The sequence below is a fragment of the Girardinichthys multiradiatus genome, chromosome 22, assembly GCF_021462225.1.
Source record: "Girardinichthys multiradiatus isolate DD_20200921_A chromosome 22, DD_fGirMul_XY1, whole genome shotgun sequence".
NCBI classification, from domain to species: Eukaryota; Metazoa; Chordata; class Actinopteri; order Cyprinodontiformes; family Goodeidae; genus Girardinichthys; species Girardinichthys multiradiatus.
Genome location: NC_061814.1, coordinates 20,326,420 through 20,343,898, shown reverse-complemented (window position 1 = coordinate 20,343,898; position 17,479 = coordinate 20,326,420). Strand labels below are relative to the sequence as shown.

The window sequence follows — 17,479 nt, the reverse complement described above, 5'->3', positions numbered from 1 at the left end:
CTTTCACTCTTTGCTCTTTTAAAATTGTTGGTTCTTTCACCATTTCACTTTCTTCCTAATGCAGTACAGACATTTTATCATTGTATGCAGTGTTGTCTATATCTAACAGGGACTTTCAAACAAAAAATTAAGTACAAATTTATGAGTCACAAAATACATTATCAGCAGTAGCTATTAAAATTCTGCACACCTGTTTTCTAATGCTTTGTTTTTGTGATGTAAAAAATTATGACTTGATTATTGAAACTTGGTCCATCTTGAAAAAGGTTAGTTCCACTTTTCTGTGAATGTTCTGTGAAGTTATTATCGGTAATAGTTCCCTTAGAAAGATGTCATATAACCATAAGGTTGTTGGAAAAGTACATAGGTCCTTGGACTGGTTGAAAGCTAACACCTAATCAGATGCACACCATCTTATTTAGCACTTTAAAATAACTCAAACTGAGACCATTGTTTCATGATTCTGCCCGCTGTATTAATCCTCCAAATCTGCTGCGACTCATCAGCACATTCAAGTTCTACTGAGAACTTTTGTATTTTGTATTTCGTGTGCTTTCCCTGCCTGATAGTTGTTTGACAATGATCCCCACGGACTTATGAGACAGATTGATGCATGAGTTTTTCTACCTCGCTAGCCTCCATCATTCAGAGGATTGAATAACTTTTTCAACAGCCTTACAATAATATCTATCAACTACAGGTAAGGGAACCATTAATTATCATAATAATTTCAAAATCTGTCTTCAAAAATCCACAGCAAACATTTTAATGTTACAATTATCCTATATAATTAAGTGAAAAACATTTATTAGAGGAACAAATGTGAAAAATAAAAAAACTCAACCTTGTTAAATAGGTAAACTCTTAAATAAATACTTTGTGGAAATGTTCTCCCTCCATAATCTCACCCCTGCCACGACAACCGTCATGTGATTTGCCAAAACCAACAGTCCTAGTACAACTTTGCTGAAAAGTTGTTCATTTGCGTACTTTAGTAAAAGTTATAGTTTGAGAGTTTACAAAGGTTTTAAAATAATGTTAAAAAGTATCAGTCAGCAGAAGGTTACAAAAACATTCACGGCATTACGTGTACAGTGTGACACAGTAAGGGCATTAACCATTAACATTACACAATATAAGACCTCACAAAAACTGGCCATTTCGACTAAATAAAATAAAAAGATAAGACTGATAGTGGTCAGGGAAGCCACAAAGAGGCCGACAGCAGCAGTACATGAAGTACAGGAATTTATGACAAGTACTTATGTTCAACAGTCTTTTATATTTTCTGGCTGGGTTGCAAAACAGAGTTCCTTTCTACTGAGGAAAACATCCAGGCCTGGCTAAAATCCCCCTAAGTCTTGTGGTCTGATGGAAAAAAAAAAACTTTTGGGCCATAAATCCACAATGCTTGACACAAAGGAACACAGCACATCCCAAAAATAAAACCTTACTGGTGGTGGCAGTGTCATGCTCTGCGGTTACTTTTTTTCAGATGGAACTGAGGCCTTTAAACTTGCAAGATACACATCACATAAGGTAGAAAAAGCTTTGAAATGATTTATCATGGTCTCTTTTTTGTATCGTAAAACCTTGGTATTTTAAGACAGATTTGTAAGAGACAGATTTTGAGAGCTACTGTACATAAAAACCTACCCCATGATATCAATGAATCTGAAGGGGGAAGAAACATGTGAGTCTGATAGATTTGTTAAAACACAAGAATAAAATAAATTGCAACAGCAACATTTTACTCCTTGAATGTCTGTTCTGTCACATCACTTGATCATAAATATAATTTAACTACAGAACACAGAGAAAGGCTGTTAAATTTATTTAGAAGAGTTAGGGGAAATTTGCTTTCAAAATAGTATGTAATCCATGAGTCTCTCTGTTTCTGAGGTTTATATTATGTCTGTTGGAGTGGATTAGCTTGAAAAACATAGCAGCAGCTAAAGTCAAGCACAAACAGTGATGACATGATGTAACCTAACTGTCTGTCAGGCTTACGGTTGCTAAATGAGAAGTTCATCTGTTCAGTTCCTCTTCTAGAACCTCACAGTTAATACAGTTTATTCTAACGCTCAAAAACTCCTACTGCATTGCAGCGCATGATGAGTTTACTGAGGCAAGAATTGACAAATACAACTGTCATATTTGAAAATTCCTGCAAATACAGGTCCTTCTCAAAATATTAGCATATTGTGATAAAGTTCATTATTTTCCATAATGTCATGAGGAAAATTTAACATTCATATATTTTAGATTCATTGCACACTAACTGAAATATTTCAGGTCTTTTATTGTCTTAATACGGATGATTTTGGCATACAGCTCATGAAAACCCAAAATTCCTATCTCACAAAATTAGCATATTTCATCCGACCAATAAAAGAAAAGTGTTTTTAATACAAAAAACGTCAACCTTCAAATAATCATGTACAGTTATGCACTCAATACTTGGTCGGGAATCCTTTTGCAGAAATGACTGCTTCAATGCGGCGTGGCATGGAGGCAATCAGCCTGTGGCACTGCTGAGGTCTTATGGAGGCCCAGGATGCTTCGATAGCGGCCTTTAGCTCATCCAGAGTGTTGGTTCTTGAGTCTCTCAACGTTCTCTTCACAATATCCCACAGATTCTCTATGGGGTTCAGGTCAGGAGAGTTGGCAGGCCAATTGAGCACAGTGATACCATGGTCAGTAAACCATTTACCAGTGGTTTTGGCACTGTGAGCAGGTGCCAGGTCCTGCTGAAAAATGAAATCTTCATCTCCATAAAACATTTCAGCAGATGGAAGCATGAAGTGCTCCAAAATCTCCTGATAGCTAGCTGCATTGACCCTGCCCTTGATAAAACACAGTGGACCAACACCAGCAGCTGACACGGCACCCCAGACCATCACTGACTGTGGGTACTTGACACTGGACTTCTGGCATTTTGGCATTTCCTTCTCCCCAGTCTTCCTCCAGACTCTGGCACCTTGATTTCTGAATGACATGCAGAATTTGCTTTCATCCGAAAAAAGTACTTTGGACCACTGAGCAACAGTCCAGTGCTGCTTCTCTGTAGCCCAGGTCTGGGGAATGCGGCACCTGTAGCCCATTTCCTGCACATGCCTGTGCACGGTGGCTCTGGATGTTTCTACTCCAGACTCAGTCCACTGCTTCCGCAGGTCCCCCAAGGTCTGGAATTGGCCCTTCTCCACAATCTTCCTCAGGGTCCGGTCACCTCTTCTCGTTGTGCAGCGTTTTCTGCCACACTTTTTCCTTCCCACAGACTTCCCACTGAGGTGCCTTGATACAGCACTCTGGGAACAGTCTATTCGTTCAGAAATTTCTTTCTGTGTCTTACCCTCTTGCTTGAGGGTGTCAATAGTGGCCTTCTGGACAGCAGTCAGGTCGGCAGTCTTACCCATGATTGGGGTTTTGAGTGATGAACCAGGCTGGGAGTTTTAAAGGCCTCAGGAATCTTTTGCAGGTGTTTAGAGTTAACTCATTGATTCAGATGATTAGGTTCATAGCTCATTTAGAGACCCTTTTAATGATATGCTAATTTTGTGAGATAGGAATTTTGGGTTTTCATGAGCTGTATGCCAAAATCATCCGTATTAAGACAATACAAGACCTGAAATATTTCAGTTAGTGTGCAATGAATCTAAAATATATGAATGTTAAATTTTCATCATGACATTATGGAAAATAATGAACTTTATCACAATATGCTAATATTTTGAGAAGGACCTGTAATTGTAAATACACATTTTTAGTCAACATTTCATAAATACAGTTTATAAAAATATTTTAGCATTGTCTGCACAACACAGTACAATATAAATAATTTACTTATGTTTCTCTTGATGTTGTGGGCTTTTCTAAGATCAGTGCTTTCTGGGTGGTGTTACGAACACTCTTGAGGAAAACCATGAGATTCGAGCCACCAGTTCCAGTGGTGTTGAGGGCAGTACCCACCCCACTGAGAGGGCAGCCCATGGATCTGGCACGGTTACCAGGCACAATGACATACTTGGCCACAGTATTGAGGTGATAGCTCCGTAAATCCACCAGCGCAGAGACGCAGGAGTTGTAGCCCTGGCAGAGGTCAGAGCTGGAGCAAGTCGTAATAAAATCTCGTAGCGATGGACAGACAGACAGAGTTTCAATCAGGTGACGGTGGGCAGGGGGCATGTAATCTCTCATGCGTGTCAGGAAGGCTCCTAGATAGGACGAATCAATGAAAACAACAGAGAGGAAACAGAAAGAATGAAAATAACAGCCTCTCTTGGAGCCATTCCTCACCTGGGAGATCAACTGACTACACAAAAGGCAATATTGATTCATGAAAGGCATCTAAGCAGGTTAAAAGTGGATGGAAATGCATCTTTACCTGTCTCACCCTCATGTTGGATGCATAGCAAAGCATCAAAGCATTGAATGGCTGAGCTCTGAGCTGCACTTCCACCTGACAGCAAAATTGGGTCATTGCTAACGCCTTCATACAGCAGCCCTCTTGGAAGCATGGGGTTATCTCGCCAACTAAAAAGTATTAACGTTTATTGAAAAGTGTGCTGTCAAGATGTCAAGATCCAGCTTATTCAATGTGGAATTAGAGGAGTTCTTTTTCTATTTAAAGACAGTGAAGCAACTGAAATGAGCACATCTGCAGAACTGAATTAAAAGGCAATATCTTAAGAGATCTGTACCAGATGAGAAAAAATGAAAAATCATTAATAACTTGAGTATTTAGGACATTGGAACAGTTTCAAAACTTACCCTGAGACAAAAATTCTAAATGTTCCATGAAATGCGTTTGGCTCCACTTGACCTGGATCGAGCACAAATCAAATCTTTTTAATTAGCCTCAATTTTGCCGCCTTCATAAAAGGCATATTTTTTTTTATTCATACTGAGGTAGCTTTAACTGTAAATTACTGTGCATGAGTTGGAAGGTTTCCTTCATCTTCTTCAAAGACTGTGTTACTTTGATTAGACCTTTCTGTATACCAATTAGGTCTGAGATTTTTATGGCGTGCATCACCTCCAGGGCCCCCTGGTTAAAGTTGAAAGTTTAGAAATTAGCTGGTATGTTACAGGAGAAAACAACACAGACACTGCAATGGAAGATAAAAAGAAAAGGAAAAGATAAAATTGAAACCAGATTTTAAATACACTGCATACAAAAAACAACCTTTTGTTCTGTATTAAATTATTAAGACATTAAATTAACCTGACCTCTTTTAGGTCAATATAGATTTTCAAAATCATTTCTATTTCTGAAAAAACATTTTTTTGTTCTTTTTTTAAAGTCAGAGGGTTCCGTACAATAAAATTAGTATGCCTTGAAACCATTTGGAAAAGCCCAGATGATGACATCATGGCTTTAAAAGCTTCTGTTGCCATTTTACAACATTTGAATTAAATTACATTGAGATATACCTGTGGATGTATTTTGTGTTATGATTCTGGCACGTCTGTTCTACCCTGTCTCCCTGGCTGCAATCAGCAGATGAAATGCACCTGGTGGCTGCTGCTGTGCAGTGCAATCTGTGGCATGCCATACACCTGTGTCTTCCCTGATATATACTGACTCTGACAAGCAGACGGTGCCAGATTTTCGAAAGCCATTCGTGTGAGTAGATATCTAGCGTTCCTGTCTGTCTGATCATTGTTCTTGACCTTGCCTTGCTTTTTGGATTTATGCCTCTCTGCCTGCTCCCTGTCGGACTGTTTGGATTCTGGTTTTGACCCTGTTTCCTGCATCTGGTTTATGCCTCTGCCTGCCCCTTGCCTGACGCCTCTTGTTCCGATCGTTGACCCTGTTTCTGTCCTCGGATTATTGAGCCAGCCTAGCCATTGGATTATTCAGCCTGGAGTCACTTCTTACCTGTGCTGTGGAGATCACTGCCTGCCGCCCACTGAGGTTTCCCCTCTGGGTTTCAAAGTTCTACTCAAGACAAAAGCAGTGATTCCTGGAAGCTGTGAGGAGTGTTACCTGTGTGACGTTTTCCTGTGGCTGAATAAACCTTTTAAACTTTCAGTACTGTGTCTGGCTAAATCTTGGGTCTGCCTTTTTCTGATCCGTAGCAGAAAAATCTGGCCAAAAAATGGATCCATCGCCAGCACAGCAGAGGCGCACTCACATTGATGAGACCTTTTTCCGGTTGAGATCCAGCATGGAGGAAATATTTTCCACATTACGTTCTGGCAATCTTGTCTCCGAGCCGCCACCGTCACAAAGGGAGCCACGCCTATCTCCGCCTGAGATGTTCAGGGGAGACCCAGACCAGTGTCGAGCTTTCCTAACTCAGTGTGAAATTCATTTTGAGCTTCAGCCATCATCCTTTCCCACTGAACGTTCTAAGGTGGCTTTTGTTATATCTCTGCTGGCAGGAAGGGCGAAGCAGTGGGGGACTGCTGAATGGCAGAACAGGTCTGCATCTTGTACCTTCTATGAAACTTTTTCCAAGGAACTCATTCGAGTTTTTAACCCTGTTCTTTCAAGTCGTGAAGCCGCAAGAGGCTTACTGTCCCTCAAACAGGGTGATCAGTCTGTCTCATCTTATATAATTGACTTTCATTTGTTGGCCGCAGATAGCCGTTGGAATGAGGCAGCACAGATGGATGCATTTATGCAAGGACTAAACGCAGACATCAAGGATGAGTTAGCAACCCGTGACTACCCCTCTTCCTTGAAACAACTCGAGGACCTGGCTGCTCGCATTGACATTCGGCTGGCAGAGAGAGGGAGGTGGAAGCGACATGAGGAGGGTCGCTCCACATTAACTCAGGGTCCTGCACTTTGGCATGAGAGAAGGAGTCAGTCACCTCTCACTGAGGAAAATGAGGATTGTGAGCCCATGCAATTGGGCAGAACCAAGATTACCCCTGAAGAGAAGGATTGTCGGAGAAGATCCAAGCTCTGTTTTTATTGTGCAGAGAAGGGACATTTAGCACTCAGGTGTCCATTAAAAAGGACAGGCTCAGCAGAGGAAGGGAGTTTTCTACTGAGCCGAAGTCAGCTAACTGCCTCCTCCTTCTTGTTTCCTGCTCATTTTCAAACCTCTTCCATGTCTTTCCAGGGGGCCGTGTTTATTGATTCAGGAGCAGACACTGAATTCATGGATGAAGCATTCGCCATTAAGAACAACATAAAGCTCATTCCGTCAGCTGACACACGTAAAGTGCTAGCATTGGATGGTCACAGCATGAACAATTCACACCTCAGGATGGAGGAAATTACCTTAACAGTTGGAGGTAATCATCAAGAGAATGTAACCTTCATGATCATAAATTCACCTGAACTTCCTGTTGTCCTAGGGGCCTCCTGGTTGCAGAAACATCTCTCATGCTCATGTCTAGTTCTCAAACCAAGTCTTGTTTTTTTGATCATGCCATGCCTGTCTTGCCTGCCCGTTTGTTTTGTTCCTGCCTCCTGAGTGTGAGTTTTTGTTATTAAACCTTTTTTTCACTCACCATCACGCTGCCTGCTCGTCTGCATTCTGAGGTCCTATATCAAGTAAATCATAACATTTTGATTCAAGACCTCAAATCTACTGCAACTGTTTGTGACATCACGGGAAAATAAAAGAAATGAAACAACATAAATGGAAGAGATTGTGTTTCAACCCCAGAAAAAGACAAAGGACCTTGTAAAGATGCTGGCTGAAGCTAGTAAGAGGGTGTCATTATCTACAGTGAAGCAAGTCTTATGCTGACTTGAGCTGAAATGCCATTCAGTGAGGAAGAAGCCATTACACCAAAAGTGAAATAAAAAGCCGAAATTACGGACAAAGACTTTTAGTTTCGGAGACATTTTCTGTGGTCTACTACAAGCTAACATTAAAGTGTGTGGCCATAAGATCTGGCTCTACATTTAGAGGAAAATAGGGGAAGTCAGAATACCATTCTAACATTAAAAGTATGGGCTTGGCAACATCATTATGTGTGGGTGCTTTGCTGAAAATGAGACTAGTGCACGTCAGGAGAAAAGAACCATCATGTAGAAAAATTGACCAGGAAGAACATTAGCCAGGAAGTTAAACCTTGAGCAGAAACGGCTGTTCCAATAGACAATGACTCCAAGCATGACAGCAAATTAGCAACAATGTGGCATAAGGACCACAAGGTCTTGAAGTGGCCATCACAAAGCCCTGATCTCAATTCTATAGAAGAAGGGCTGACAGGGCTAAAAAGGTGTGTGTGAGCAAATCAAAATAATCTACAAACCTGGCCCTATTCACAGGGCAACAGTAGAGAAGTGAAGATGATGCAATTCCCCCACCACAGCCGAGTAGGCGGTATGCTCTACATCCTGCTTAGAGAAGCAGGAATTAGAGTGGAGAACCATCTTTCGATGGTTCTCCACTCTAATAAAATGGGAGAAAAAAGGAGCACTTTGTTGCAAAATCATCATTCGATTCAAATGTCAGCCATTGTTATTGTTGATATCTTTGTCTTCTGTGGGTTTTAATGGCAGCCATTATGTTGTGCGCATGCTCATTGATTTTGACTGATTTTAGTCATACTGCGCATGAGCCAGGGCCTCCCCATAAGAAAGAGTTTCCCCATCTACTCGACAACAACCAGGACATTTTCAAATTGTTCTCAAATTGTGCCATTTTCAAAAAGTGGCACAATTTTGTTGTGTAAACAAACAGTAGAAACGCAACTAAACTGTTCCATTTTCCACAGAAAACACTGTTGTGTGTATGGACCTCAGTTACACCAGTTCTGTCAAGTAGAATGGAACAAAAGTCCAGTAAACAATTGTAAAAGGGCTTATGGAAGGATACCCCAAAGGTTCGAACCAATCATTCAGCTTAAAATCAGATGCTGCCAAATAGTAAAGAAATGTATGTTGAATTCTGAATTTAAAGAACGCTAGAAAAGTAAAAATTATTTCAACTTCTGGCTGAAGCAAATAGAAATAATTCTGATAATCATAACTAACTTAAAGAAGGCAACATTTAGTCTGATTTAATATCAAACAATGAGAAATAATTTAAGCTTTCTTTTAAATGGTGTATGGAAATATCTGGTTTCAACTGCAGATGGGTCAGGCTACGTTTCTATAAATTCATAAAGGAAAAAAGGAAGACTGACAGGAAAACACTGACCTTTAATCCTGAACTGGCAGCCATCTCCACCAGCAATGACACCAAAAAAAATCCTTTGCAACTCTCCCCTCCAGGAAAGGAAAAAATCAAGTCCATGTTCCTGTTTTAAAAAAATAATATTGACTCAAAATATCATATGAAATGATCAGCAAATGAAAATCACAAGTGCAACATAAAAGCATGAAAATTGTTAGACTTACCCAATTTCCATATCCCTAAAACAAAAGTGAAAGGTCATTGAAACATTTTTTCAGGTGGACTTTTTCTGTTGTGCAAAATGTTATTAGGGATGTCCCAACATGGTCCCAAGTACTGCCTCTTACAAACACAAAATTATAGTTATTGCACGTTATTTTTCTGCTCAAATCTGGGTTCCCTGCTTTGGCTTTTTCATCATTTACAAGGACATTCAGAGAAAGAGAGAAAAGGAAAAAGAAAGAAAGGCTAAACTTCCTAACATATGTGTCATGTGACCAGCTATGCCTGATATGCTCAGACATCCACAGACAGTTGTCGCTGTAGGTGAGAGATATGCAATTTATTATGTTTTACGTAATTCAAAACAAAGGACGCTGTTTCTGAAGCAGGAGAACAACCTTTTCTATAAGTTTGTTCTACACCAGAATAAACTGAAACCATATTGAAAATAATTTCCTGGCTGAATTGTCAAGTAATAACAAAACAGAGATTAAACATGATAACACACATTGTGTGCATTTTAGATAACACATTGTCAGAACATTATGGTAGCTTTCTTAACTGATAAAACCTGTGCTGAAGCAACACATTAAGGGGGGCGTGCAGAAACACCAGCTGGAACAAAATCCAACACTGTATTTACAAAAGTATTGGGTTACTCATTTAAATAATTGAATTAATGTGTTTTAACCATTACAACAGCCAAAGGTGCATAAAATCCAGCACCCAGACACATTTGAGAAAGAATAAGTCGCTCTCAGGGGCTCAATAGATTCCAGCGCGGGACCATTTTAGTATGCTTACCTGTGAAATACTGTATGTCCAGTCACAAAATTTCTTCACCATATATATTCAGCTGTTAGCGGTATCATAACAAAGTGGAAGTGACTGCAAACAACAATGATCTAATAGACGTGTCTGGGGTAGGCAGCTGTCAGGACAACAGCACTTGTTTGACTGGATTGTGTAAAGTGTGAAGTTTGGTCCAGAGTGTGGCTGTTTTCAGGGTTGGGCTTAAACCCTTAGTTCTAGTGAAATAAACTCTTTATGCTGCACCATGCCAAGACATCTTGGACTGTTTTCTGATATTTTTTATAGTTTAGGGATGGCACATTCCCTTTCTAACATGACCGCACAGCTGTGCAAAGCAAGGGTCATAAAGGCATGATCAACAAGTTCGGTGTGGAAAAACTTGCGCTAGTTCTTGTCTGACCTCACAAATGTGGTTTTGGAAGACTAGTCACAAATTCCCTTAAACACACTGTTAATTCTTGTTTAAAATGTCCCCTAAAAAAGTTGAATCTCATTTCGCTGCAAATGGTAATCTGACATTATATCTAATTCTTTGGACTGAGTATGGAACGTCACTCAAGCTTGCATGTGTGTATTGCTGTCAAGGAAAGAAGGAATAGAAAGAATTGGAAAAAATGCTGTACCTGATACATCACTGGTTGGTGATGTAAGTGTAATACCGATGTTTTATCATTCTGCAAAAATTCCTAGTTGGGACATCCCTGATAATTACAATACATTTTCTAAGAGTACAAATTTGTGGTTAAACATGTAAAAAAGATATTACTCACCCTGTGGGATCCTTTAATTTCCAGTTGGCTAAAACTGAATCTGCATAGGTCAGGATGGGTGGAAGGCCAAGCCTGCGTGATATTAGCCAGTATGGCCAGGCCAGGGCTTTGGGGAGAATCTGCCAAACAATGATTATACTAAACTTCAGTCAAAAGGCTAACTTACAAAACTGCATTTGTCTGAGGATCCTCAGTAGTTCCTTTTAGTTGAATCACAACCAATCTATACAAAGATATCCAAGAAGCACAACGAATCTGACCCTGATGACCCCTGTGATTTTTTTTCTCACTATGACCTAGTTTAAGTTTTCACTTTTACCAAAATATTACATATTTAACCACAATGCATAAACAAAATTTGACATTTATCTTCAAAGATTGTTTCACTTCTTCATCCTCTTGATCTCCTTTGTGAAGAAATCCTCAAGTCAACTGTTCTGCTTTCACTTTGTACAAATAATAAATTTTTGGCTTTTTGAGAAGTTAAAATAACATAGCATGCGTTCAAGAAAACACACCTATACAATAATGTGCACTGTAAGTCACAAACAGTCTAAATGTTAACATTGTCACAGAATTTAGCATTTTGACTTTAAAGCAATCCCCTTAATAGCCCACGCAGAAATTTTAGCTGGGACATAAATGTATGGCTGTTAGCCATTTTTCAACCTCTCATGGCACCAGTAAAGGAACTATAGCATTTCCACTATTTTTCTTGAGTGCAGTGGGGCTTTACCTGCGCAGGCTCATGTTGTCCCTCCTGCCATACATATCCCATACTGATGAACCCCAGGGCAAGGTGGGCCAGCCTGAGCTCTCGGTGGTTACTTAAAAGATGGGGACTTAAAACCGGCATCTGAATGCAGATCAGATTTAAAGGTATAACTACTCATTTGCAACAGTAAACACTGTATTTATTTATTTTTAAGGCTTATATTTTACAAAAGAATCAGTCTTTTGGAAACCTCGTAACTCTAATTAAAACAGCTTTCCTCACTCTTACCTTATGAACAAGATCTCGGAGTTTACGTGACTCAATCAAATGTGTCAGGTTATTTGCCAAGTCCAACCACACCTGATAATAATCTGGTAGGTGAGTCTGAAAGATGATAAGAATAAAATGAGTTGCTCATTGATTTCTTTTTGTTTGTGACTGGATGTTCATGTAGATTAGCTATATCATCAGTTCATGCTCGCCATGGTGTCTGACCTGCTTGTCAAGGAATGATTGGTGCTATCAGTCACAGACAGAAAACAGATTAATAGAAGTAAAAAACATACATTTTTAAGCAGGAAATCAACCAACTAAGAGACAGGGGGATGTCCAGTACATACAACTCTATAATCTAATGATATGCTTTTACTTAGTCTTTAGGAAAGGAAAGGACATTAGTTTAATTTAAGTAAAAGAAAGAGAGTTAAAATCATTAATCAGTCATTTTAACTATCTTCAGTACAGTGCCTTTTACAAATATTAATACCCTTACCACTTTTTTACAATTTATATTATTTTATTGAGATTTTGAGTAATAGATCAACACAATTGTGAAACAGAAGGTGAAAGAAATCTGAAAAGTGTGATGTACACATATATTTAGCCCTCCAGAGTAAAGATTTTGTGCTGCAGTCACAGCTGCAAATCTTTTGTGGTATGTCTCTAGATGGAATTTATCACCAATTCCTCTTTGCAAGATAGCTTAAACTTAGTCTAATTGCATAGACAGTCTCAATGACCTTAAACGTTCAAGTCGTGCCACGGGTTCTGGATTTAGGCCTGGGCTTTGACTGGGCCATTCCAACACATGAATATACTTTGATCTATACCATTCCGTTTTGTCTCTGGTACTATGTTCAGGTGCTTCGCAACATGTGACAACACCATATGACATTTGGCTGCACTGCATTTTGTTCAGAGGTATCAGAGTAAAGGGAAATAGAAATTCATCCAACATTAGTTGAGATTTTTCAATGTAGAAATTTAAAAACACATGTATTCCTTTCCTTTCACAATCATGCACTACTTGGTGTTGTTTCTTTTTTTATAAAATCCAGACACTGAAGTTTGTGGTTGTAACTTAAAAAAGTTAAAAGAGCATGAGTACTTTTATGACCACTGTAACTTCAGGGTAGAAACAAAAATGTTCAAATTGGACAGTTTGATTAAAATGAGCAAATTTTTGTGCATTACTGGCCGGACCCAGTCATGTGAAAGGTTCAATAGAGGCTAGAAGCAACAGGCTTCCATCAGATCAATACCCTTCTTTAACATTTCACAAGAACAGGCAAACTTATCTGTTTCAGGCTGCAGGAATTACATGTGCTGCTGACCAAACCCTTAGACTGAGGTGCCAGAAGGAAAATTTGGGCTAAATATTTTATAAAAATAGCCCTGCTTCTTAACGGTTGCTAATATTGTTATTCTTAGAGCATTTGCTGAATATCATTTCAATAAGAAAAGATGACAAGAAATCTTACCAGTGGCTCTTCAAGAATAAATCCGAGCTCTTCAGATATATCAAATGCATCAAAGTCCACCTGCAGTGTTTCTCTGTAGTTTGTCTCCATATGCTCTACCGAGTACTCCACTGAAGTAGGTTGGCTTTAAAAAAAAAAGTCCCTCTGTGAGTGTGACTCAAAGATATCAATTGTTAAAGTTGCTCTGAGCTTGCTTCCACTACCTTTGTCACATCCCTTTTTATCACACTCTCTCTACCGCAAAGAGCCAATCAGATTTCTTGTGCAGTAATGTCAGGAGTTTACAGAGCAAAAAGCAGAAACTCCGTTTTGTGATGTCAGCAGAATACGTTCCCATTTCACAGTAGCTGATTGAAGAACAGCAATTACTGTGAAATAGCAGAAAATGTTTAGATTGAAAGCATTTACTAAAAAAAAATGCATCACATGTATTTGTGATGGGTGATTAACCTTGGAGCGGCAAGTGATTAATACACTTTTAAAGTTTAGTGTGAGACCTCTTTGCACTAACTATACAGTTATTTCAGTTTTCAAACATTTTTACACATTCATTCATTCATTCATGTTCTATACCGCTTGTTCCACAGTGGGTCACGGGGGAGCTGGTGCCCATCTCCAGCAGTCTACAGGCAAGAGGCAGGGTAGACCCTGGACACGTCGCCAATCCATCGTGGGGACACAGAGACATATAGGACAAACAACCATGCACACACCCATACACACCTAAAGGCAATTTAGAGAGACCAATTTACCTAACGGTCATGTGGAAGAAGCCGGAATACTCGGTGAGAACCCACGCATGCACGGGGATAACATGCAAACATGGCTGCACAGTGGCGTGGCTGCACGGTGGCGCAGTTGGTAGCACTGTTGCCTTGCAGCAAGAAGATCCTCAGTATGACTCGCAGCCGGGGGTCTTTCTGCATGGAGGTTACATGCTTTCCCAGTGCAGGCGTGTTTTTTTTTTTACATTTTTACAGATTTCATTCAATTTCAGAGTAATTTATTATTTGGCTGTGTATAGAAATCACAATAATTCTGTTAAAAGGTTCAAATTTGAAAAGTGTTATTATAACAAAGTAAAGAAACCCCACCAATAAAATGGTAAGCCATGTAAAATCATAATGCAGGGTCAGTTGATGATGCTGCTTACATGCTGCAGAAAGGTCACCAACGTTCTGCAGAGTCAACAGCTCCAAACTTTATGTGGTATTCAATTACTTCTTAATCTAAATGCTTCCACACACCAAGACATTTTGTACAACCTCAGGCTCTCCACCTTGTGGGAAGAGTTTCTAGATGGTCCTTCCTAAATGTCCACCAGCGCACAAGGCAAGGTCCATAAAAAAATAGATCAGCAAGTTTGGCATGGACGAACTTTACCGGCCTGCACTGATTGAATTATAGCGTACACTGTGAACCAGGTCTTCTCATCCAACAACACTACCTGACCTCACAAATGCTCTCCTGGAAGAATGGCAAAAAAATGCTCTTAAACCTTGTGGAAAGCTTTCCCAGAAGAGTTGAAGCTCTCATAACTACAACGGGTGGGCTGATATCATATCAAACCTCATGGGTTAGGAATGGGATGTCACTCAAACTGAACTGTGTGGGGACAGAAAAGCAAATACAGGTCCTTCTCAAAATATTAGCATATTGTGATAAAGTTCATTATTTTCCATAATGTCATGATGAAAATTTAACATTCATATATTTTAGATTCATTGCACACTAACTGAAATATTTCAGGTCTTTTATTGTCTTAATACGGATGATTTTGGCATACAACTCATGAAAACCCAAAATTCCTATCTCACAAAATTAGCATATCATTAAAAGGGTCTCTAAACGAGCTATGAACCTAATCATCTGAATCAACAAGTTAACTCTAAACAAATGCAAAAGATTCCTGAGGCCTTTAAAACTCCCAGCCTGGTTCATCACTCAAAACCCCAATCATGGGTAAGACTGCCGACCTGACTGCTGTCCAGAAGGCCACTATTGACACCCTCAAGCAAGAGGGTAAGACACAGAAAGAAATTTCTGAACGAATAGGCTGTTCCCAGAGTGCTGTATCAAGGCACCTCAGTGGGAAGTCTGTGGGAAGGAAAAAGTGTGGCAGAAAACGCTGCACAACGAGAAGAGGTGACCGGACCCTGAGGAAGATTGTGGAGAAGGGCCGATTCCAGACCTTGGGGGACCTGCGGAAGCAGTGGACTGAGTGTGGAGTAGAAACATCCAGAGCCACCGTGCACAGGCGTGTGCAGGAAATGGGCTACAGGTGCCGCATTCCCCAGGTCAAGACACTTTTGAACCAGAAACAGCGGCAGAAGTGCCTGACCTGGGCTACAGAGAAGCAGCACTGGACTGTTGCTCAGTGGTCCAAAGTACTTTTTTCGGATGAAAGCAAATTCTGCATGTCATTCGGAAATCAAGGTGCCAGAGTCTGGAGGAAGACTGGGGAGAAGGAAATGCCAAAATGCCAGAAGTCCAGTGTCAAGTACCCACAGTCAGTGATGGTCTGGGGTGCCGTGTCAGCTGCTGGTGTTGGTCCACTGTGTTTTATCAAGGGCAGGGTCAATGCAGCTAGCTATCAGGAGATTTTGGAGCACTTCATGCTTCCATCTGCTGAAAAGCTTTATGGAGATGAAGATTTCATTTTTCAGCACGATTTGGCACCTGCTCACAGTGCCAAAACCACTGGTAAATGGTTTACTGACCATGGTATCACTGTGCTCAATTGGCCTGCCAACTCTCCTGACCTGAACCCCATAGAGAATCTGTGGGATATTGTGAAGAGAACGTTGAGAGACTCAAGACCCAACACTCTGGATGAGCTAAAGGCCGCTATCGAAGCATCCTGGGCCTCCATAAGACCTCAGCAGTGCCACAGGCTGATTGGCTCCATGCCACGCCGCATTGAAGCAGTCATTTCTGCAAAAGGATTCCCGACCAAGTATTGAGTGCATAACTGTACATGATTATTTGAAGGTTGACGTTTTTTGTATTAAAAACACTTTTCTTTTATTGGTCGGATGAAATATGCTACTTTTGTGAGATAGGAATTTTGGGTTTTCATGAGCTGTATGCCAAAATCATCCGTATTAAGACAATAAAAGACCTGAAATATTTCAGTTAGTGTACAATGAATCTAAAATATATGAATGTTAAATTTTTATCATTACATTATGGAAAATAATGAACTTTATCACAATATGCTAATATTTTGAGAAGGACCTGTACTGTGTGCAGTATAGTTTATTTAAAACATTATGTTAAATTATGTATATTTATTTAATGGTATTTTGGGTTGGGATTAACATCGGAAGTGAACTCCAGGATCTGCTTGATTGGAGTCAAGATTTAATTCAGCTTTATTTGCCAGTTATTTTTGGGACACAGTTTAGTGTTCTAGTGAGGTTGGGCCCTGTTTCAGCATTCAGTGAGTGAAAAGGACAGTACACCCTAGATATGTCATCAGTCAATTAAAAGTCTATTGGAGAGACACACAAGACAGGCAAACATACCAACCCTTACAACCAGTTTAGAATTGCCAGGTAACCTAACGTGCATGTTTCTGGAGTGAGGAAGGAAACCAGAGTACTTAGAAAATAAACCTACAAGGAGAGAACATGCTAACTCCATACAGAAATATTTGTATTGAGAATCAGACGTGACCTTTAGCTGTAAGGCAACACTGCAAACTACCACACCAGCATGTAGACCTATTATTGCAAACAAGCTGAAACAATTCACTATATTTCAATTTTGAACTTGGCTTAGGTCTCATTTTGTTCTGACAGAATATGACTTATTTGTTTATTACCATATTTTGTTATGATTTGGGTTTGTTTGGCTTGTTTGGTTTTGGGTTTTTTCTTTATGTTTTTCACAGTTAAGGTTTTGAATCTTTCTTCTGTTTAACATTATTATTATTCTTGATAGATTTTTTTCATGTTTCTGTTAGTTTTTTCTGGACATGCTTTAGTTTTTTCATCTCGTTCATATTTTGTCAAGTTTGATTTTCGGATCTGGTTATGCTTTTGTTTCATGTTTTTCTAGTTTCTGTTAGTTTGTGTTCTATTTCATCCCTACTGACCGCCAGAGGCG

The 17,479-nt window shown here is 39.7% G+C and overlaps 1 protein-coding gene across 1 annotated transcript; it reads right to left on the bottom strand.

The window, feature by feature from the left end:
• Nucleotides 1-3,730: 3,730 nt before the first annotated feature.
• LOC124859383 (indoleamine 2,3-dioxygenase 2-like) lies at nt 3,731-13,539 on the bottom strand. Its single transcript, XM_047352136.1, has 10 exons — nt 13,370-13,539; nt 11,898-11,993; nt 11,631-11,750; nt 10,895-11,013; nt 9,314-9,328; nt 9,114-9,213; nt 4,930-5,047; nt 4,771-4,822; nt 4,385-4,533; nt 3,731-4,214 (listed from the first exon to the last, which is right to left on the bottom strand). Exons 1-10 carry the CDS (start codon nt 13,457-13,459, stop codon nt 3,844-3,846), a joined length of 1,230 nt encoding a protein of 409 aa, XP_047208092.1. The 5' UTR covers nt 13,460-13,539; the 3' UTR covers nt 3,731-3,843.
• Between the last annotated feature and the right edge of the window lie 3,940 nt (nt 13,540-17,479).

Excerpts from the sequence above, each read along its gene's own strand:
- LOC124859383 (XM_047352136.1), bottom strand. The coding sequence starts at position 13,459 with ATGGAGACAAACTACAGAGAAACACTGCAGGTGGACTTTGATGCATTT. Across the intron at positions 11,014-11,630 it reads GACAACATGAGCCTGCGCAG|ATTCTCCCCAAAGCCCTGGC; the intron begins GTAAAGCCCCAC and ends ATTGTTTGGCAG. Across the intron at positions 4,534-4,770 it reads TTTAGAATTTTTGTCTCAGG|TTGGCGAGATAACCCCATGC; the intron begins GTAAGTTTTGAA and ends AATACTTTTTAG.